We start from the raw sequence: 22,551 nt of genomic DNA, 5'->3' as shown, positions 1-22,551 counted from the left end.
ACAAAGCCCCAGGGTCCCCAGAACTGGAGTGGATGAGGGAAGGGATCAGGGGTACTTCCCCCTGAAGCCCTACAGTCACCAGCTGGGGAAGCCAGCCTGTCTACAAAGAGCAATCCTTATTCCATTGGCAGGAAGCAGAGGTCACTATGTGGAGGTGGCAGCTATCACCCCTTTGTGCTGAGAAGCCGTAATCTCGCGGGTGCCCCCCCCCCCCCTCAGGCTGGTTTCAATGGGTACTGAGCTGCAGCCACAGTGCTGAGCTGCCACTGCATTGCTTCTTGGGCACTGTGGACCTTATTCAGGAACCAGTAACCCACAAGTGGTTTTGGGAAAAACCTGTTTTGAGACACCAAAGGCCCCTAAACCAGTGATGAGAGTGAAGCACACGGTGCTTAGAACAACTAAGATCAGATAAAATGAGCTCTCAAAAATGCCACACAAACAGGCCACACAAACAGCCCGGCAGAAGGAATTCCAAGAGGAATACCTGGGCTATCTTTTCCAAAGCCCAGGGAGTTTAACTGCTATAAAGACCCATGCTGGCCAATGATACACAAACTAATAACCTAATTTTAAAATGGAAAAAGGTTTTGAACAGACAATTCTCCACAGAAGATATGCAAATGACCAATAAGCACATGAAGAGATGTTCAACATCATTGGTCATTGGGGAAATGCAAATCAAAGTCACAATGAGATGCCACTTCATACCCACTAGGACAGCTATAATTAAAGAGGCAGATAACAACTGAAACCCTCATACGATGCTGTTGGGAATGTCAAATGGTGCAGCCATTTGAACACTGAAAAATAATATGGCCATTCCTCAAAAAGTTAAACAGAGTTACCATATGACCCAGCAATTCCCTTCCTAGTTATCTAACCAAGAGAACTAAAGGGCCGGGCACGGTGGCTCACGCCTGTAATCCTAGCACTCTGGGAGGCCGACGCAGGTGGATCGCTTGAGGTCAGGAGTTCGAGACCAGCCTGAGCGAGACCCCGTCTCTACTAAAAAATAGAAATAAATTATCTGGCCAACTAAAAATATATATAGCAAAAAATTAGCCGGGCATGGTGGCGCATGCCTGTAGTCCCAGCTACTCGGGAGGCTGAGGCAGTAGGATCGCTTAAGCCCAGGAGTTTGAGGTTGCTGTGAGCTAGGCTGACGCCACAGCATTCACTCTAGCCTGGGCAACAAAGTGAGACTCTGTCTCAAAAAAAAAAAAAAAAAAAAAGAACTAAAAACATGTGTTCACACAAAAACTTTTACACAAATGTTCATAGCAATATTATTCTTAATGGCCTAAAACTGGAAACAACCCAAATGTTCACCAACAAATGAATGGATTAACAAAATATGGTACATCCACGCAAAGCGCTATTATTATTGTACCATGTAAAGGCATGAAGTACTGATGCACGCTACAACATGGATGAGCCTCCAAAACACTGTGCTAAGTGCAAGAAGCCAGACACAACAGGTTCACATACATATTGTATGACTCCATTTGTATGAAATGTCTGGAATAGCAAACCCATAGAGAAAGAAAGTAGATTAACAACTCTCAGGAGGTGGGGGTAGAGGGGCAATGATGAGTGAATGCTAATAGGTATTCGGTTTATTTCTGGGGTGATAAAAATGCCCTGGAACTAGACAACAATGATGTTTACATAATTTTGTGAATACACTAAAAACCACCAAATTGTATACTTTAAAAGAATGAATTTTATATTATGCTCATTCTATTTCAATTTTATTTGTATATATATCTCCATATCTACGCAGGATTCCTAAATAAAGGCATTTCCACTCATTTGATAGATATGAGACTATTCTGGGCCTTAGACATCCCCAGGACTGTTGAGCATGGTAAAAGTCGAAGCCACAGAAGCAGAGAGTACAATGGTGATTACTAGGAGGGTGGGGGTTGGGGGTGGATGGAGACATGGTCAAAGGGTACAAAGTTTTAGTTAGGCAGGATAAGTAAGTCCTGGAGAGTCACTGCCCAGCAGGGTGACTACAGTTAATAATACTCTATTGCATACTGGAGATTTGCTATGGGAATAGATCTTAAATGTTCTCACCACAAAAAAAGTGTTAGTTAACTATGTGAGGTGATGAATATGCTAATTAACTTGATTGTGATTTTACAATGTATAATACATATCAAAACATCACATTGTACATACAAATGTATACAATTTCTATTTATTATTCCTCAATAAAGCTGGAAAACAATTTTAAAATAAAAAATGAAAACTTTAAAAAGCATGTATCCTTTGTGAATTTTGTGTTTGTCCTATCATAAGTGAGAAGTGAGTTGAAATTTCCCACTATGATATAATGTATTTTCAAATTTCTCCCTGTAGTTTTATACATTTTATTTTATATATTTAAAGGCTTTATATATTTGAAGAGTTCAGTTAGGTTTGGGGGAAGAGGGAGATGAAGGGGGTGAAAAAGAATATAAATGTATTTATTACCGTTGAACTGTACCCTTAAAAATGGTAAAGATGGTAAACTATATATGTACATGTTATCTCAATAAAAAATAAATTAAAAAAAAAAAAAGAGTACGGTTAGGTTAATACTAAGCCTTTCCCTAACCCTCCCCTCTATCACAGCCCTCCTGGAATGAGATGAACAGAAAGTTCTCAAAGGACCTAACATTTGGATGGGCTGATGTGGTCCAGAGACTGTCACTCATGCTCAGCTTAGGGCACAAGGACCTCCCGTGGTCAAGCTGCTCCTGAGCCGATGATGGCTGCTCCACACTGGTGGGAAAACAAACTGCTTCCAAACTACCTCCAACTAACTATTCTAGGAAAAGGGATTCTCAGGAATCAGAGATTATTTCACTGTGAATATATTTGCCCTCAGAGAGCCAAGATCTTAGCTGAATGGGTGCATGTTCCCTGCAGTGTCCAAAGGCAGGACTAGGGGTGCAGCCAGGGCGAGTGCCCTCGTGGGAGAGGCATACCCAGGATCTCCGGGTTCCTGATGACAGAGCCGATCTGCCTGAGTGCCTGCTGTCCGGCCTTCTGGACTTTGACGTGGGAGTCGGTCAGCACCTCCGTGAGCTTGGGCACAATGTTGGGTAGGCAGGACGACAGCTGCTTGGGAGCACAGTACGCCATTGCCCCAAGCAGCTCCACTGACCCTGCAGACAGCAGACATATGCTCAGCACTGAGTCACTGAGCACAGGCCAGCAAGTCACCTGGGCTAGCTACATGGGCGAGGGACATCTGGCCTATTTCCCCACAGACTGCGCTCAGGCAGGCTCTGAGTGGAGGGCAAAGGGGGCTGGCTCTTGCAGAGGGAGCAGAAAGCTCCCAAGGCCTATTGAGCCGTAGGATCCCAGGGGAGAGGCAGGACAGTATGAGGGAAAAGAGGTGAGACTAGCATCGGGGAGACCTGGCTTAGCCCTTGCCATGATCCAAGGCCAATTCGCTGAATTTCTCTGGACTCAGTTTCCTCATCCACAAATGAGGAACGTAGGGGGCCCCAAATCTTGACGCTCCCCAAACCAGAGCAGCTCTGCTTATGTCTGTTTTAACTATCAGGGCTCCAGATAACATTGTATTTGTAAAAAAGTGTTTGGGGGCGGGAGCTTTAAAGCCACAGAACTAGCCACAAAACAACTTTAAAGCTTTAGGATTTCCTGACTTAGGGCTGTGGCTCTTGTCAGAGACTGGTTCTTGGCATGAAAGCATAGGAACTCCACAAGGACTGAGCTGCCCAAAGGCAGAAAGTCTTGGCCTTATCCCTGGGCAGGGGAAAGTGCGGCACAACCAGGACAAGAGCTGTGGCTGCCTGGATCCCTGCTGAGGGCAGTTTTCGGGACAGGAAGTTGAGGGAGAGACAGAAGGGAGCAGCCCTACCAGCTTTGGTCCGCCAGGATTCCTCCTCCAGAGCAGCCAGCAAGGAGGGGAGCACGAGCTTCACCCCATGAGCACTGAGGTTGCTCATCACAGCCTTGGCACAGTCATCTGCAGCCTCAAGGGAGGAAAAAAGACATTCAGGGGCCTCCTCCTCCAAGCAAGGGTCAAGGCCTGACACTAACGCTTCCAGCAACCAACACTTATTAGGGTTCTGTTGTGTTGGACCCTGTGCCAAGGCCTAAGGAGACAGCTGAGAACATGTCTCATAAAGCTTCAGTCCTTTACTGTGCCTGAGGTGTGGGCAGAAGCGATTCTAGCAGCAGGAGCTTTACGCCACCTTGACACCCCCTGGCTGAGTCTCACACCCAGCAGCTGCCCCCGTAAGCAGATGCTCTCCCATGCAGCCTCGGGACTTACCTCACGCACATACTGGTTCCCATCCCCAAAGCACAGCAGCAGATGGGGCAGAACGTGAACCACATAGGGCTCGAAGAGCTTCCCCAGCATGGTGCAGAGCATCTCGAAGGCAAAGAGGGCTCCTAGGGAGGGAGAAGGTAGGACAGCAGGGAAGCAGTGTCCTCTGGGGGCAGCCACAGGGAATGGAGAGGCTGGCAACCTCCCCCTCCCTGCCACCTCTTCTAGAAACACTCAGAGCAGCTGTGGGACTAGAGCGGCCACCCCACGAGGAAGCAGCACCCTGTGCCTCAGCTCAAGAAGCCCCAGAACAGGGAGGTGGCTTAGCAGAAGAGAGGAGAGAACAGGGCAACGATCCTTCACTTCTTGGCACTAACAGCTAGATCTGTCTCAGCTAAAGGTGTTGCTGAGTTAGAAATTAGAAAGTCCAGGCCCAATCGGCGAGGATCCAGCTAGACCGGGTCACAGACACAGCCACCCCCCCTGCAGCTCACACACAAGCACCAGCCCTCCAGCTGGGGCGGAAAGGCCAGATTCCTTCCTCTGGCAGTGTGGGGACCGACTTCCCACGCTGGGCAGCACACGGCTCAGAGACACTCACCTTCTCGTCGGCGGAAGTTCTTCTTATCCTGGATGGCATCGGTCAGCGCTGCCATCATTTCCTGCTGCTTCAGTGACAGGATGCCCAGGCCCTTCACCAGGCCCGCCAGCCCGTACGCGGCCCCTTTGCGTTCTGCATACTTGTCCGACTCCAGCAGCTGCTGCATAAGCCTCTGGATCATCCCTCCGGCGTCCTCCTTGATGGCTGGGACGAGAGGCGGCAGGCAGCTGGCCACGGACTCCTGGACCTGTGGGAGGGGCCTGCCTCATCAGTGCTGTGGCTCAACTGCAGTCAGTTCCTGGTGACTGACAGTCCTCCACAGCACCCACTACTAGATGTCCCCGAGCCCCATCTCAGCCACTGCCTGCGGGTGTCACAGGGTGTCAGAGAAACAAATGGTGTTTCATACTGGTTTATGTAGGACACAAGATAAAGTGCCCATCAGGGTGCACACTACAAGCTGTTAGTGACAAGAACATCAGCCCTTATGGTGCTATTTCTGGTCTAAATAAAGGAGCTAGGCTTGGGAGCGGGGTGGCCTCAAGACCGAACCCATTCAAAAGAAAGATCTCCAGAGAAAAGCACACTACTGCACTTCCATAACAGTGCCCCACATCTCTCAGCAGTTCCATAAAAATACCCCACGTCTTCTCTGACATGTCAAAGTCACAGAGAAATCGGGCTGGGCCTTACAGGACCAGGGCCAAATTGAGTGGCACCAAAAGATGTTCAGTCCTGCCTTCCCTGCCTTCCAGCCACAGCTCACTGAGCCCACTGGAGAGGAGAGCAGCAAAGCACCGTGCTGCCAGACACCCAGGGGGACACTTTTGTAGGTTGGATTTTCTGAAATCTCACTTGACCACAATTTTGGAAACTTGTTTTCAACTGTACATTCTACAAGGACACCCTGGATGGTCCAAAATGCAAATCACAAAATACGTATGTAAATGTTTGACTTTCAAAAAAGAGACACAGAGAAGAAATTCCTTTGCACTACAGCTTTGAGGCTGGATTAAAATGCACCTACGCCGCATAACACATAGAGAGGGTCAGGAAAAGGCTTGACATAAGAGGGAGACTGTGTTCTTTTTTTTTTTTTTTTTAATATTTGTATTCCCAGTGCAAGGTCAGTAAATGAGTAGAAAAAATGAAAATATCTAGAGAGATCTATTAGAACAAAGTAACTCCCTCTCCCGAGGTGTTCTTGACCATGAACCAGGCTCTCCCCTGGAGGGGGGATGACTCCTTGCTGAGGGCAGGGCTTTCTGGACCCTGATCACCCAACTCGGCCCCTGGCATCCACTACCTATCCACAGTCAGGTCTCAATTCCCCAACAGGCTTGGACCACAGCTCAGATGGTGGTACCTGCTGGGAGGGGGTGGAGAGGGCAGCGATGAGCTTGGCAACAATGGGCTTCACTTTAGGGTCACTCTTGTCCAGGTGCTTGGCCAGAGAGCCCATCAGGACCACCACACTCTGCCGCACAGCATCGTAGCTGGCATCGTTGGGTGCGTTCTTCAGGAACTCCTCGAATACTGGCAGCAGTGAGTTGACGTTCTCCTGGAAAGCCAAACCTCAGGTCAACCCTATAGGCTGTGTCTGCATGGTCCCAAGTGTGGCTCTGGAACAGGCATCCTGACAAACCAGCCAGCAATGCCAGCAGGTCTTCCAATTTTCAGGCAGGACTGCAGCAGACTTAGAAGAATTTAATATCCTACTGGGGTCTTTTTGGCTCAAAAGAAATGTAAGTGTCATTTTCAACTGTAGCTAGTGCCCCGCCAGAATTCCTGGCACTCAGCGTCTCTCCACTGCGCAGCCTCACCTCCTGCCTTGCCCTGTCCTCTCAGCTGGCTGAGATGCTCTTACCTTCCCATGCGTGTTGAGTGTTGCAAGAGCTGCATCTAACATGCACTTCCGGACATCTGGGTGTCGGTCGTTGAGGGCATCAGGGACAAAAAACTGAAAGAGTGGCTTCACCTGAGAGCTATCCAAATACTGGGAGAGCTTGTTCAGGGCCAGGGCCAGGCCACACCTGGGAAAGAAATGGGAGCATGTCAGGGGCAGGGATAGCCAGGGGCCTCCTCTGTGGATGGAACCCATGCAGCAGGTAGGAACAAAAGGGAGCTTGCCCACAGCAAACACAGTTTCAGGGACTGAACGTGGCAAGAAGACTAATGCCCAGTGCTCACCCAAAGGTCTACCCAGTATTCTAGAACAACCCACTTGTTAAATAGAGATGTGCCATCTGCCCGGAGTTTACCTCCTACAGGGTGACCCTGGGCAGGGGGACTAGCTCTGCCTCAGTTTCCCCACAGGGAAAAGTGAGTGCAATGCTCACCCCTCTATCTTCAAGGCAGGTTATAAGAGAAAAGAGAGGTAAAGGAATCAGATGTGAAGGCATTTGGTAGTGAACACATTCTACAAAGGCAAAGTGGTATTATTTTCAGCTACAGAGCAACAAGAAGGTCCCAAAGGCAAAGAATCTGTGTCCTAACCCTGGCTGATGGTCTGGCATAAAATAAGAAATAGGCTGAGCATGGTGGCTCACACCTGTAATCCTAGCACTTTGGGAGGCAGAGGCAGGAGGATCGCTTGAGGCCAGGAGTTTGAGACCAGCCTGGGCAACAGTGAGATCCCATCTCTACAAAAAATAAAAAAAATTAGCTGGGTGTGGTGGTGTGCACCTGTACTCCCAGCTACTAAGAAGGCTGAGGCAGGAGGATCACTTGAGCCCAGGAGTTGAAGGCTGCAGTGAGCTATGATGGGCAACAGAGCAAGACCCTGTCTCCAAAAAACAAAGTGGTATGGGGGCCCATGTACCACTCCACATTGACACATAAGGCTACACAGGAGTAGAGAATGCCAGGGCCAGCCATTCAGACAACTAACACCCCCGTGTGTTTTGTGCTTCCTCTGAGGAAGGTGTCTTCCAGGGCCATACATCTGCCTCATCTCCCAGACATCTGCCTAACCCTCCGACTGCTACTTGTGAAGAAAGGCTAGTAGGTGGGTTCTGTTATTGTGCCCTTCCTACACAGGAGGAAACAGAGGCCTGGAAAGAGAGAGGAGACACACCCAAGGTCACACAGCTGGCACTAACCCTAGGAGCCACACTTGAACTCAGGGCTCTCTGACTCTGAGGTAGGTCCTGCCCCTTCATTCCACCGCACCACAACCCCATGCTGCCGCCTCACAGCACCCACCCCAGCCAACCTGCTACATCTCGGAAAGCTCGGCATGGATGGAGATTGGGATAGCTGGTATACCTGGCTTCCCACTGATCTGGAGGAGATTCTGAGATAACGCGTCCCAAAGTATCCAGCACTGGGGGTGGCCGCTGTAACAGACAAGTTGGCAAATGCTCTGCAATGGGCAGACCAATGACCCAGGCACCGGGACTCTGAGGCGGGAAACTAGTCACAGCCACCCTGAGCCACCGTGAGCCCTGACACTCCTATCTGGAGTGGTCAGGGGCTGAGCAGAGCCCAGCCCGACCTCACACCACCCAGACCACATCGGGGCTGCACAGGTCACTCACATAGAGCTTCTCCTGGTAAATCTCCATGAGCCGGCCCATAACCTCTGCCGCCTGCCGCTGGTAACGCGCCACCGCCTGGGAGAGGGCTTCAGCCCCGGCCTGCCTCACAGCTGCCTCATGGTAGATCACATCGTCAATCAGCAAGGAGCAGAGGTCTGGCTGCAGATCTAGGCTCATCGTTGACCAGAGCCTGTGGCAGACCAGAGGCGGGGGCTGCTCAGACAAGAATCTGCAGCGCCTGCCCGGCCAACCCCAGCCACCCAGCCCTCCCCTCACTGTAGGCTGAGCACCCTGGGTTTGGTTATGTCCTAAGGGGAGAGAGGACAGAGCAGCAGAAAACAACCTCCTGCTGGCTCTCACCTCTCAGCCAGCTTCCGGATCTCCTCCTCCTTGTCAAACTTGACCACCCAGAGCCTCCGCAACAGGTTCAGGCCATTCTTCTCGTCAGTATCAGGTGCTGGCAATACCATGTGGAGCTCCATCAGCCCCTGGGAATGGGTGGGATGGGACCCCGTGAGGCACGACCTTGCAGAAGAGCCTCTGACCTGCCTCCTGGCCTCCCTCCAGGCTGTACTGTAGCCACTGCATGTGGCTAAAGTTCATTAGAACTAACTACAGTAAGTCCCTCAATTGTACCAGCCACATTTCAAGAGCTCACATGTGGCTAGCAGTTACCTCACTGGACAGCACAGATAGAAAACATTTCCATCACTGCAGGAAATTCCACGGGACAGCGCTGGCCTAGGGACGGCTGTGCATCAGCTCAATTCACTGCCTGCTCAGAGTCTCCCCAAAGAGCTCTCCTTTTGTGAAATGATGGTGTGAGGGAGTACAATTTTTTTTAATGTAAAAATTAAAACTTTAAGTAAGACAGACAAAATCTCAGAAAAGAGCATTTCCTCTGTTGAAAGAATTTTTAAGAAAACTTCACTGTATTGCCATCATTTTTCACCTTTTACCACGGGCCAGGGAAAACTCTGTCACATATAAAAAGCAAGAGGCTGCAGATCAGCATTTAGGAACCACAGTCTTACCACCTCAAGGAGATTCTTTAGCTTTTGGTCCAAAAGCCACCAAGAAAGCCAACAAGGTAGTGAGTTGAAAAAATGAACCCATCCTGTGAGTTAGGTTTAACCATAAAAGTACCAAGATCCACATTCCGGTTTAAAAATTATCTGAAGTCTTCCAAGGTAAAGAAAAAAATAGTGATAAATCACAACTGCTTAGTCTTTCCATTCTCAGAAAGACCCTGATCCCCCCCCCACTCCGGACTTCTTCTCTCTGCTTCCAGGACCTTCCATCAGGGTGAGGGACTTTCTTTCAAATGCCCATCATGCAGTTTGTACTTGCACAGTGACAAAGGATGCCACAGTGGCCCTGTAAGGGAGTGCATGCATACCCGAAGTGCAGTGTCCCTCACGCTGGCACATGGGGACTGCAAGGCACAGAGCAGCACGTCCACCTCCTCCTGCTCTGCAAAGGCACAGCCATCCTCGCCACTGCTGCTGGCACACAGGGTTGTCAGGGTATCTGAAGCCAGAACCTAAGGAGGACATTGATCCACTGGGTTCAGTTCAGCAAACCATTTACTACTACAGGGTCAGAAAATGGGCTGAGAGGCCCAGAGAGGGGTCTAAACTGAGAACACCCACCCCCATAGCACTAGTAGGGTTAAGACCCCCAACTCCAGGCCAGGGACAGTGGCAGGACCCAAGCAAAACCCCTCACTAGCTGAGAATAGTCGGACTGGCTCTCCAAAGCAGCCCTTCTGCCAAAGTCCAACAGCGAGGCTGGGAGAGAACTGGGACTCAACCCCTTATACTGGGACCTGGGGTCAGAGTCATAAACTAACTCACAGCAACAAACAACTGAAAACCAGGTCACCTGTAAGCGGGGCGAGCCCGTCCCGATCACCCAAGTCAGAAGACGTAGCATGGCCACCCGAGGCAGCAACTCCGGGCCATTCTAGGAGAGAACAGCAGGTAGGTTGGGGGGAGGCTGCAGGGAAAGTCTGTAACCAAGCCTGGTCGCCAATGAAGTGGCATCCTCTCACCCATAGGGGAACACTCGGGGTCATACAACCAACTCCACCACAGAAATCTCATTAGGTTTATAACTAAGTCCACAGGCACTAACCCCAGTCAACCATGATCCTCGGAGACTAAACATAAATTCTGAAACTTGCCTGAAATTCAGAGACAATGAAATCTAGATGGACCATAAACACATGAAGAGACACTCAACTTCACAAGTTAATGAAGAAACACAAAATAAAAGACATCACTCTTTCACTCATGACTGGCAACATTAACAGTATCTGAGGTTGAATTAGGTTTTGAGAAAAATTCTTAGTGAGAGAGTAGCACAGAATACGCCACATAAACTAGCAATTCTATGTCCAATATGTGTCCTAAAGAAATGCTCACACAGGGTGTGCGAGGGGCACAGACATACAAAAGGAACATATGCATACATGACAGTGCTGTTCAAAATAGGGAAAAGTTAGAAACAACCTTAAAATGTCCATCAAAAGGCAAAAAGTTAAAGAAAACATGGCACACCCAGAGCACAGATAAAATCAATAAAATAGATCTATATGCACTGACATGGAAGGAGATCCAAAGCATATAGTCATATGCAAGAAGCAGTATGACCCATTTTACCTTAAAAACCTAATATGCTGAGTGTGTGGCTGCTGTATGCATAAACACACACCCTCTATTTCCCTGCCAGAACTGTTCATGGGCCAGGACGTGTCAAAAGCTCCTGCCTCCCTGATCCCCCTCAAGCCAAGGGGAGAGCAGAGCTCCCCTGCCAACCTCGTCCACACGTCCAGGTGGGGTGCTGGGGGAGGCCCTCAGCTGGGCGTGGACAGTGAGGATCTGAAGAATCTGGGCCATCCGCTCCTCATCCTCCTCACTGTGGCGGGGCATCTCAGTCAGCACCATCTTCAGAAACGGAAAGACCAGGGAGAAGGCTGGTGCGGACAAGGGCGCAGCATCTGTGAGGGCAGGAAACAGACAGGATGCTGCAGGCATGCCGGGGCCCCGGGCCGCTGCTGCCTGTTTCCCTCCGCAGGGCAGGTGGGCGAGGGGCAGGGCCAGAGGCCCCGCTGACACCTGGAAGCACATGGGACCATAGGGATAGCAGGATGGCAGCTAGTAGCCCAGCTCTAAAACCAAGCCTGCTTCTATCCCAAACACTACCCAGTTCTAGGATGTAGAAATTAAAACAGGAGATGACAGTGACAAGCAGTAAACCCTTACTGGGAATCATAGCCAGTCACAGAATACCAGGTCAAATTTTTCAGATGAGGAAACCAAGGCCCCAGACTCAGGAGGCCCCGGGTGACTCATGTGGCTGTCCCCATGCCAGCTCACACTGCCTTGTGCCCTTCCTTGGTCCCGGCCCGGCCCTTACCTGGCTCTCCCTTGCCCACCCTGCTGGTGATGGTGTGGGTGTGCAGCAGTGTCACTGCCCTCTTCACAGCCACTGACAGCTCTTCCTGGCACCAGGACTTGTCCAGAGCGCACTCTGGCTTCAGCATGCGCAGCGTCACGTGGCTCAACAGAGTACCTGCGTTGAAGAGAAGAGATCGGCAGGGGATGACTCATATAGAGACACAGAATCTGACCGTGGCACCAATGAGAGACCCTCTGCCATAACGGTCTGTTTCCCCAAAATGTCCTCAACCTAATTTCTCACTTGATCTTGTGACAGCACCAGAGGATTGGTAGGTAGAGAGCTGCCCTTTTGACACTCAAAAAATTGTAAGTGCACTGAGGGGAGACACAAGTCACCCACGGTTATTCACCAAGAGTAAAGCACTAAGCATATGGTGCCTCTACCTCCAGTGCAACAAGCCTAGCCAGGTGATAGTTGTTCCGGCAGGTTAGGCATGCACTGACTGACTTCACTCAGAACCATTCCCAGATTCCAGCCTCATCCATGGGGACATACCCAGGTCTGTTTAAGGTCATTAAATAACCCACAAAAGTAAAGCCACCATAATTCCCAGCCACTCTCCCTGGTCTCTGTTTCTCCAGAGCTGACAGAAAGCTGAAGGTCAGAGACTTTGATCACTACAGACACACAGCCGCTCAGAAGCTCTGGGCCACACTGACCAGCCACATCGCACCAAACCATCCTCACTGCCAATGAACTTCTGACTTCTTCATTTTAAAACTGGTACAGAAAGAGCAGACACTGACTAGATCTAAAACCGGGTGCTCAGAGGGAAGGTACAGAAGACATAAGACAGGAGAGAAGAGGAGCCACCATGTCTCTCCTAAGCACATCCAGCCTGAGGTTCCTGAGGCTGCTTCCAAACAGAAACACAATTCAGCAGCTGAGGTCACCACGTACCTCCTCACAAGCACTCAGGGGCATCCCCTGCCCTCCCCTGGGCCATTCCCACAGCCAGCAAACAAGGACTAACCCAAAGCCTTGAGCCTAGGGGGCATGACACAGGCAGCCAAGGACAGGAAGGGGTTCTTGATCCTGGGAGCAGCCAGGGGAGATTTCAGCAAGGGCAGGAAGGAGTCAACCAAAACAGGGATGTACTGGGTCAGGCCAGATGGGTTCTTGGCCACGATGGTGTCCAGCAGTCCCAGCGCCGCCTCCAGCTCCCCGTCCAGCTGCAAGCAGAATCACCCAGGAGGCAGGTCAGCAGGACCCTGCTCTGGGACAGCAAGGAGCAGCCCGGGCCCCAGCACTCTTCTGGCACGGGCATGTGGAGGCGGTGGCCACTCACCTCCTGCAGCCGCCGCCGGATCTGCGCCTCCCTGTCCAGCTGGGCCTGCAGCATCTCCTTCTGCTTGCTGGTCAGCTGCACTTCCTCTTTTATGCCTTTCTTCTTCTTTATCTCCTGAAGAGGATGGTAAAACCAATTCCATCCCCAGGGAACAGATCTCCCTCCCACCGGAAGAAGGCAAGCTTGCTTCTGTAAACAGCACCATGCCAGCTCTAAGTCTTGATTGGGCCCCCAAATCCTCCATGCGCCCCCCCACCCCAAAGTCACAGCCACCTGGTTTCTACAGAACAGAAACAGCCACAGAGAAGCAATTCTCTACTGGATTCTCTGCCAACAAAGGCAAGAAAGGCCTTTGGTATGTTAGAGAAATAAAAAGTTCCTCAATGTACTCAAAGGAATGTTCCGTAGCCACATGGCTTCAAAATCAAAACTTCAGTCTCCCCTTCCCAATCCCTCCCTATAGAAGCTCCCTCACAGGACAAGCTGAAGCCTGGAAAATGCCTGTAAGGTGGCCGGAGATGACAAGGCAGAGAAATCACTCCTTCATTCAGCAAGACTTTACTGAGCACCTGCATCACGCCAGGCACTGCTCTAGATGCCAGGAATACCACGGGGAACAAGATAAAGTCCCTGCCCTCATGGAGTTCACAGTCTAGTGAGCAAAGATAGACAACAAACAAGTAAATACACAGACAAAATGATTTCAGATCACGACAAATGTTAGGAAACATGCATAGTAACCAAGAAGAGGGGCAGAATCTACTCTGGGTCGGGTGGACAGGCTGGGCACCTCTCTAAGGACACATGTGGGCTGACATGTAAAGGACAAGTAGAACCCAACCTCAAAAAGACGAAGGGAAGAGCAAAGGATGAGACAGGAAAGAGCCCTGCGTGCTCTGCTGTCAGAACCAGCCCTGTCCAAAGCTGAACATCACATTCCAACCAGGATTTCCCCAGAGGCCCCAGTACACCAGGTGCCATGCCTGCTGTCAGGAGTAAAGATGGGTCCCAGCCTTCAAGGAGCTGGGGGGACAGACAGGGAACCAAGCAATACCATTGAGTGGAGGAGACAGAGATGGATGAACTGCTGCTGGCGCCTAGCAGAGAAAGAAACTCATTTTCCTTGAGTGGGGGTGGAGGAAGCTATGGAGAAAGGATCAACAGAGTGTGGCCAGTGGACCAGGTAAGGGAGATCAGAGTGCGCCGTGAGCCTCAGGATGATCCAAGGGAATAGCATATGTGCAACAGGAAAAGCCACCAGCCTGCAGCCTATGGCCACCAAGCTCAGCCACCCACGGTGAGATGCCTCCGTGTACTTACCTCCTTCAGCTCCAGCTCGATGATCTGCTCCTTGAAGGAATAAGCTTTGTTCTCTCGCTTCATGTTGGCCTTTTTTATGCTGTCCTGCTGGGCACTGAAACACGAGAGCAGGTGATCAGCCAGCTTGAAAAGTGCCGCCAGGCCCTTCAGCCTCCCGCCAGCCATGAAATCCCAGCTAGTTTTAAAGTACTGTGCACCAGGAAAGCGCCGGACACTCGATACACTCTGGTATCCAGGACCTAAGCACCATGGCTGGAACACGGCAGGCGCTTGTCTAATAGGTGGATGGGTTGCTTCATTTGTAGGATGGGTTGCTTGTCCATCCTGCAAGCAAGAAAACTATGGCTTGGGGAGGAAAGGTAACGGAGCCCGCGAGTGGGGTCTCACCTCTGGATGATGGATTTGTCATACAGCTCCCCGGCAGGGGTCTGCATAATGGCAAACTCCTCCCGCGTCACCAGGCGGAGCGCGGGGTTCTGCACAGTGGCGGTGATGGTGCTGATGAGCAGCGGGAGGACCCGGTCCGGGGACAGGATGGAAAGGGAGCCCATGGCGTTCATGGAGGACTGCCAGACAAACACAGGCACAGTCAGCGTGTGCCAAGGGTGGTGCTGGTGAAGGGTCCACCACACCTAGATGCCCTCGGCGCTGGCTCCCCTTCTTCCTGCCACTGCCTAGTTATTTCTGGGCACCACCCACCAGAGTGGCCAGCTAGAGTTTGTCTGCTTCACTTGGCAAGCATTTAACCCTTTGCCTGATAACAGCACCCTAATTTAGAGAGACACACTCCTCCCCAATTCTCAATCTCGGTGGTTCAGGTGGAGCTGCCCTCCCCGCTCCCAGAGGCAGGCATGTGGCCCCAACCAGACAGATGGGCTCAGCGATGAGCACAGGACCCAAGTCAGGTCAACCAGAAGTAACAAGACCCCACGCCAATCGGCATTATTGAAAAATGCAAGCTTTTCCCACTGCAGCTGCTGAGAGGACAAAGGGGTAAGCCTGGAACTCGAGCAGCAATCTTGCTACCAGAAACGGAAAGACTGAGAATAGAGCCCATGTTGTGAAACAGAGAGAGAAGAAACACAGATGGACAGAGTAAGAGAAACCCCACCGGCAACATCCCAAGGCCACATCTGAGCCCCTGAAGGCAGCATCAGCTGAAGCCAGTCATATCCCTGCACTTTGCCAGTAATGTGGCAATAAATTCCCTTTTATGCTTAAACCTGTTTACAGTTCTGTCACTTGCAACAAGGGTCCAAGCCTATATTTCATTACACCTTTATCTGCTTCTTTGAGTCCTCCCTTCCTGCACCCTGTGACAGGAAGACACCCCCAACCTGAAGCCAGCGCAGCTCATGTGCCAATCACCTGGTTCAAGGGACTCTGTGTGGTGATCCTGGGAATGATCTGATCCAGGTGCCTGGTGATGAAGGCATCAGGATCGATTTTCATCCTGGTGAGAAGGGCTGGCCAGAGCCCAGACTGCACTGCCACTGAAGGGAAGGGAAGCTCTTTGAGGACTTCTGCCCAGAATGCTCTTACCCTGCCCAACACAGCCCCCGCCCCCCCTGCACCCTCCACAGTCACGCACCTAAGGATGGGTGGTGGGAGATGATCAGCAGCTCCCGGGCCAGCTGCTCAGTGTCAGTGATGTCACCCTTGAGCCCTGGCACCCCAGAGATGACACACAGAGCCTCCTGCAGGACCCGTGGAGGCACACAGGCCTTGCCTGCCTCAGTCACATCCCCAGCATCAGTCACCAGAGCCTCTAAAGGCAGCACCTGCGTGGAGATAACACGGTGAGCCCCCACTGCTCAGAGCCCTGTGCAGGCTTGGAACATGGAGCCAAAGATGCCAGGGACACTGCAGCTTCTTGCTCGTGTGGTTCACAGAGTTCCTGCTGGAGTGGAGAAAGATGCCCAGCTCCCTGCACTGGGACCCACAATCCCAGTGAAATGTGAGATGTGCCTGGAAGGAGGAAGCACTGGCGACTTTGCGCCTAAACAGCCTCTGTGGGGAAAAAAAAGGCAATGGAAACTGCAAGTCTGTCACTGGCCCGTATTCCTCAAGCAGTGAAATATGGCACAAAGAACACCGAAATAAGAGCCATGTCTTTTAGGGTCTTCCAGCCTGTGGAAGACCCTGTGCAAGTCATTTCAGCTCCTGGAACCCTGGACAACTCACATAAAATAAGGGTAATAAGCCCTATCTGCCTCTGAAAGGTTCTGTAAAAACCAAAAGAAAGAATGGGTAGAAAAAGCCTTAAAAATCACAAAAGTGCTTTAAAAACAAAAAATGTTCAATTATACAAGGATGAAGAGGTTGAGCTACACGTCAAAAGGTATGGGAAGTAAAAAAAAAGTCTCTGAAAAGGAGAAGGAACCGTATGAAAGAAGTTACCAGAGCTCGAGTGCAAGGCAGAAGATTCTGGCATCACAGAGTCTGAGTGAGAGAGAAGAGCCCAGGAGTAGACTGGCCAAGATCCCATGGCATGAGCAGGGTCCACTAAGTGGCCCCAAGAGCCCCAGTTCTAAAGCCCAGATGCCCTCACCTTGTGAGAACTGAGGACAGTCTTCAGCTCCTCCAGGAGCCCATACGCCAGCTTAAAGCCCCCGAGAGAGGATAGCAGCTTCCGAACCGTCTGCTGAGCCTGCTTGCGGACGTGCCAGGTGCGGCTCAGGAGCACGGCCACCAGAGCCCGGTGGTACTGCCTGTGAGCACAGGGACACATGGTCCTAGGGAAAAGCAAGGAGCAGGGCTTCCCACAGCCAATCCTCCCACCTCCCACACACCCTATTTCTCAGGTTCCTGCCATGGTTTGCCTCATCTGGCCCAAGGTGAGCAAGTCTCACATACCGGACTTTGGTGCCAGTGAGTCTATGCGGGTGGTCAAGGAAAAGTCTCTCTGTCAGATGCAACACAGTACACAGGGCTGGGAGAGGAAACAGTGTAAGCACTTTTAAAATAGGTTTGTGTATACATGCACACATGCACACACACACCCACCCAGAAAGAACTGGTATGAATTGGAAAATTAACACCAAAATGTAAACATGGGCCAGGCTCAGTGGCTCACACCTATAATCCTAGCACTCTGGGAGGCTGAGGCGGAAGGAAGACTTGAGGTCAGGGGTTCAAGACCAGCCTAAGCAAGAGTGAGACCTTTTCTCACTCTTGTCCTGCTACTCAGGAGGCTGAGGCAGGAGAATTGTTTAAGCCCAGGTATTTGAGGATGCAGTGAGCTACGATTATGCCACTGCACTCTAGCCCAGGCAACAGAGCAAGACCTGTCTCCCAAAAAAAAAAAAAAAATCAAGGATACAGAAGCAGCTGATAAAATTAGTTGTCTATGGCCTGGGTGGCAAGAGATTAAAGAAGGGTTATAATTTTCAGTGTAGACACTCTTGTATCTTTTATTTTTGAATTACATGAATATATTTCCTATTTAAAAGTTACCCAAAAATTTCTCAAAAACCAGAAAGTGACTAACAGTTGTAGCTCATTAATGGTATGTTGTGATTTATGAGTCAAAAACTCTTCAAATCACCAATTAGTGGCAGACACCCGAAGGCAACCTAGAATTTTAAACATACATTTAAAATTCAACTGTTCCTTTTCTGCCAGGATAGAAACCAGTAGTTTCTGTGTCTCTGGTGGGGGAGTAGAGCCTGCCACACTCCACCAGAGCTTCTCAGCTGCCTCTTAACACAAGAAAACCTCTGAGACAGCACCAATTACCCAATCAGGTATAATTACAGCTAATATCACTGCTCTGTCTCCACAAATCTCCCAAGTCTCATTTTCCTACGCTCCCCACAGCAACGAATTCACTCCCATGACAGCCGAGCTGCTTGCCAGATCACTCTGGTCCAGTTTTTGCAGAGCTGACTGGTCACTCAGGGAAGGGTCCTCTCTGGAGGCCTCCTGGGGGGACTTGGCCTCAATCTCATGTTCAGCTATGGGGGTGGTAACTTACCATCCTCGGAGGCCATGAGTAGGAACTTCTCGGAAGTGAAAATCTGCTTCTTCTCATCCACAACTAGCTGCCAGAAATTGTTCAGTTTGGCCTCTATAAGAAACAAAAGGTCACCCCACAACACAGCTCACCGTGTGCCCAGGGCTGACCTCCTCCATCCTGAAGCTGCTGGGGTGAGCTTTGCTGATGGACCCTCCTCTGTGGCAGGCAGATGTGCTCCCCAGCAGGGACACGTCATCCCTGGCTCACGGCTCTCCCATTTTGAGAACTAACCTCAATCCTTCTGGTGTCATTTCCTATATGAAAACCTTCGGTGGTTCCCTGTTGCCTGCAGGAGCCCAGGTGAGCTCCTCATCTTGAATTCCACCCCCGCCCAGGCACCAAGCTGGAGTACTTGAGGTTTTACACACCACGGCTTTCTGTGACTGGGGCTGTTTAGACTCACACCAGGCCATTCCCATCACGACAGTGAAATCCTTCCCAGTCTTCAGGGTCCCGGTGCAAATGTTTCCCCCTTCATGACGCCTTTCCTGATGCCCATCTCCCAAACTAAAAGCAATCTTTCCCTCAACTGCTCTAATGCTACATTTTCCCTTAAACTATGGATGTGTTTGCATTTCTTCACTCCTACTGTAGAGAAAGCCCCCTCAGATTTGCTGAAGCAAGGTCATGTTCATCTTAGCATCCAGCTAGCCCAGTGCCATATATACAGCAGGCACACAATAATACAAAAAAAGAGCCAAACTCCATGTCTAACCACGGGAATAAGTTCAGGTATGTCTGACTGCAGAAATTAGGAGACAGAATGAAAGTATGAAATACTACACTGCCACTGAAAAGAATGAGAAAGCTCTTTTTGTTGTACTGATCTGGAATAATTTCCAAGACATATATGGCATATATAATAGACTGTCATTTGGCATGTATACCACGTGACCCACCATGTTCAATTACATATTGACTATCTCTGATCACGAAACTGGCAATGTTGTTTAGGGAGTGGAACTTAGCAGCCAGAAGACAAGGCCATGGGGAAACTTCTCGTGTTATCTGTCCTCTTTTGAATTTTGTACCACATGAATGTATAACCAACTGAAAGAAAAGTCCTGATGCTAAATGCAGGTCAGCTTGGACATCACTTATAAGCCCATGTCCTGGAGCACTGGAGCAACAGCGCAAAGGAAGACAGTGACAGAGTCCCCCGGCTACACTGCCACTGCCCAATGCGACCCTGAGATGACATTCCTGTGGAAGACAAGCAGCACTGTGGCTGACCCAGTGTGGTAAGGACCAAGCTGATCCCAAACATCAAGACACTCCTCCCAAGGACTCTGTAAGAGGCCCTCATCTGCTACTGTCCTGGACTCTTACCAGCCTGCGAGTCAGCCACTGAAAGCTTTGAGAGCAACAGGGCTGCAGCGACCCCTTCAGTGACGGTGGGAACCTGAGTGCTCTGGGAGGCTGCCTTCTCCACTGCCTGGGTGAGCAAGGGCAATAAGTCCAGGGCCTGCAATAGTGTGTCACCTGTGGAGAGAGGACAAGCACCTTATCAAGGACGAGACATCTTGATCCTCAGGGGTGACAGGAATACTTGAGAAAGGAGTTAACCACCCAGATTTGAACTGGCTAAAACCCTTCAGGGAATTTGTCAAGTATCTCAAAGAAATGGAGTTAGAATCTAGGGCTTAAATCAAACTCTACAACCACAAAATTACGGTAGAAGGATCCTTACTAATCCAATAGTCCAGCTATTACTTTGATGGATAAGCAAACAGAGAGGTTAAGTGGGTTGCCCAAGGTTACACAGCTGATTGAGGCAGGGCCAGAGCCAACCTCAAGTCTATCAATTTCTATTTGGCACTCTTCCCCTATACAAGACCACCTCTGGACACAAATTCCAAAACCAATCTGCTGATCCCATGAACTGAATCCATTTTTTGAAAAAAAGTAGAAACCGGTTAAAACTACAGCTAAACCTATGTTTTTGTAACTGCTTAAAGGGTACATCAGAACATTTCACAATGATCAACTCTCTTGTTTCGATGGTAAGAAAAAAAAAGAGAAAAAAAAAAGAATATTTCACAAGGAAACCAATATTTCACGTTATGAATTTGAATCTAAGAAATGTTTATTCTAAACATTTATTTTGGCCACACAGTGGCTCATGCCTACTTTGAGAGGGAGGATCACTTGAGGCCAGCAAAACATAGTGAGACCCTGTCTCTAAAAAATAGAAAAAAATTAACTGGGCATGGTGGTGCACACCTATACTCTAGAGGCTGAGGCAGGAGGATCACTTGAGCCCAGGGAGTTCCAGGCTGCAGTGAGCTATGATCATGCCACTGCACTCCAGCCTGGGAGACAGAGTGGGACCCTGTCTCTGAAAAAACTAAAATAAAAATTAAAAATTTTTTTAAATTAAAAAAAATAACAGACATTTTATATTATATGTGTTTTAAAAGTATTGAACAGAACTAGCTCAAACTGAAGAGATTAGGTAAAACCAAGTCTCTGCCATCTACAATTCAATATAAAATCAAGTTTAATCAATGCAGCAAAAATACAAACTGAAATATGAACGCACAGACTGTTTTTATAACAAGGATTTCAGTTCACTACATCCCTAAGGTTAACTATTCATTTCTACCCACAGGAAATCTATGACTTCAGTCAGTATTATCTGTGGCTTTGAATAAACCTCACAAACCACTGCACGAAAATAATCTACGATTCTGAGTTTAGGGATGTATTTCAGAAAAAGATTTTATTATTCTCAACTCAGTACAAAAATCTCTTCTGGTCATAGTCTTCTTCCCTAATCGCTGAAAGAAATATGTGAGTACAAAGTTCATCAGACAAGACACATTTCATACAGAAGGGTGTCCCCTCTCGAGAGGAGGCTCTGGAATCTCCTGGATGTTTCAACACAGTTCATCGTAAGTTTAAACCTTTTTTAAAAGAAATACAAGCCCATCTCCAAAGTAGAAATCGGTACTAGAGGTTTTTCATTTGGAGATCAAGCTCTTTGAAAGACATGACGTTGGACCTTTTAAATCAGTCTCATATGAATCATTTCTCTATGATTTCAGGTACTGTTGTGACAGGTTCTGGTTCTGGGTCCTCTCTGAATAAAGCTTTGTACTTTCAAAGTCTGATAAGGAGCAAAAGGCAGAATTTGTTCTGAAGAACTCTTGAGATTGAACTCTGATTCCAGGCTAAGCCTGATGCTCCCATTTGTTTCAGGAGGAAAGAAATTGATGCAAAATAAGTTGAACCAGGGGGAAAGCCTGGAGTGTTGATAATGCCCCAAAGACTCAGTCACCCCTGCAGGGAGGCCTGGACACTGGCCCAGGGGAGGCATCTTACCTCGGAAGGAGGCCAACATGCACTGCAGGTAGGCGTGCCTCACTGCAGAGGTGGAGGTTTTAAGGCTGAAAGCTTTTTTGAACCATTCAGTGAGCTTCTTGGGCACTTCCGTAGTGAACCGGTTACACCAGAGAGCCAGGATACAGACAGCGTGTACCAAGGTCCCTTCGTGAACTAGGGCAAAAAGCAGAAGTCCAGTCAAGCCAATGTCTTATAACTGCGTCAAATCACTGCAAGCAGTACAAGAAAGCAAGCCAGAGAACAGGGGGAGGAAACAGTGATACTTCAGACAATTCCCAGCCATGCTCTGAGGGAGGCGTGCCTTCAAAAGGGATTTATGGAAGGCGCTAAATTGTGAAAAACTACGGTCACGGTTGGATCCAGACGGCATGCTCACCACGCTGCACACAATTACCTTCCTGCTGGAGGAACGGGATGAACAGCTCAGCCACAGTCCCATTCAGGACTTGACTGGAAGGCCCAGACACCACGTGATGACTGACACTTCCAATCCCTGAAAGACAGATTCCCTGTTCAGCCCCTCATCAGCACAAAACCACAAACAGGTGAGTCTTCCTGCCGCTGCCACCTCTGCATTCCCGGTCACAGACCTCTTCTGGGTTCCCCAGCAGCTGCACCTCTCCTTTGGCCATTAATGACCCTCCCTCAATTCTACCTCCACATAGCCTGCCTTATGCA

At 49.6% G+C, this 22,551-nt stretch overlaps 1 protein-coding gene across 1 annotated transcript in view; it reads right to left on the bottom strand.

Moving 5' to 3' along the window:
* The window catches only part of GCN1 (GCN1 activator of EIF2AK4), a 56,971-nt gene that overhangs the window by 18,317 nt on the left and 16,103 nt on the right, over window positions 1-22,551 (bottom strand). The window contains exons 13-37 of the mRNA XM_045534687.1: window positions 22,268-22,366; window positions 21,853-22,026; window positions 19,858-20,010; window positions 18,487-18,579; window positions 17,367-17,442; window positions 17,062-17,221; window positions 16,102-16,291; window positions 15,879-16,003; window positions 14,898-15,076; window positions 14,511-14,604; window positions 13,191-13,304; window positions 12,876-13,074; window positions 11,858-12,013; window positions 11,257-11,438; window positions 10,322-10,402; window positions 9,837-9,980; window positions 8,798-8,925; window positions 8,438-8,627; window positions 8,166-8,236; window positions 6,766-6,931; window positions 6,265-6,459; window positions 4,899-5,145; window positions 4,301-4,422; window positions 3,884-3,998; window positions 2,982-3,161 (exon numbers count right to left, since the gene is read on the bottom strand). Coding sequence (XP_045390643.1) covers window positions 2,982-3,161; window positions 3,884-3,998; window positions 4,301-4,422; window positions 4,899-5,145; window positions 6,265-6,459; window positions 6,766-6,931; window positions 8,166-8,236; window positions 8,438-8,627; window positions 8,798-8,925; window positions 9,837-9,980; window positions 10,322-10,402; window positions 11,257-11,438; window positions 11,858-12,013; window positions 12,876-13,074; window positions 13,191-13,304; window positions 14,511-14,604; window positions 14,898-15,076; window positions 15,879-16,003; window positions 16,102-16,291; window positions 17,062-17,221; window positions 17,367-17,442; window positions 18,487-18,579; window positions 19,858-20,010; window positions 21,853-22,026; window positions 22,268-22,366 — 3,633 coding nt within the window. The remainder of the gene's footprint in view (window positions 1-2,981; window positions 3,162-3,883; window positions 3,999-4,300; window positions 4,423-4,898; window positions 5,146-6,264; window positions 6,460-6,765; window positions 6,932-8,165; window positions 8,237-8,437; window positions 8,628-8,797; window positions 8,926-9,836; window positions 9,981-10,321; window positions 10,403-11,256; window positions 11,439-11,857; window positions 12,014-12,875; window positions 13,075-13,190; window positions 13,305-14,510; window positions 14,605-14,897; window positions 15,077-15,878; window positions 16,004-16,101; window positions 16,292-17,061; window positions 17,222-17,366; window positions 17,443-18,486; window positions 18,580-19,857; window positions 20,011-21,852; window positions 22,027-22,267; window positions 22,367-22,551) is intronic.

Source organism: Lemur catta, chromosome 21, assembly GCF_020740605.2.
Source record: "Lemur catta isolate mLemCat1 chromosome 21, mLemCat1.pri, whole genome shotgun sequence".
Lineage (NCBI taxonomy): Eukaryota > Metazoa > Chordata > Mammalia > Primates > Lemuridae > Lemur > Lemur catta.
Note: the sequence above shows the minus strand (reverse complement) of the source record. Positions and strands in the feature narration are given on the sequence as shown.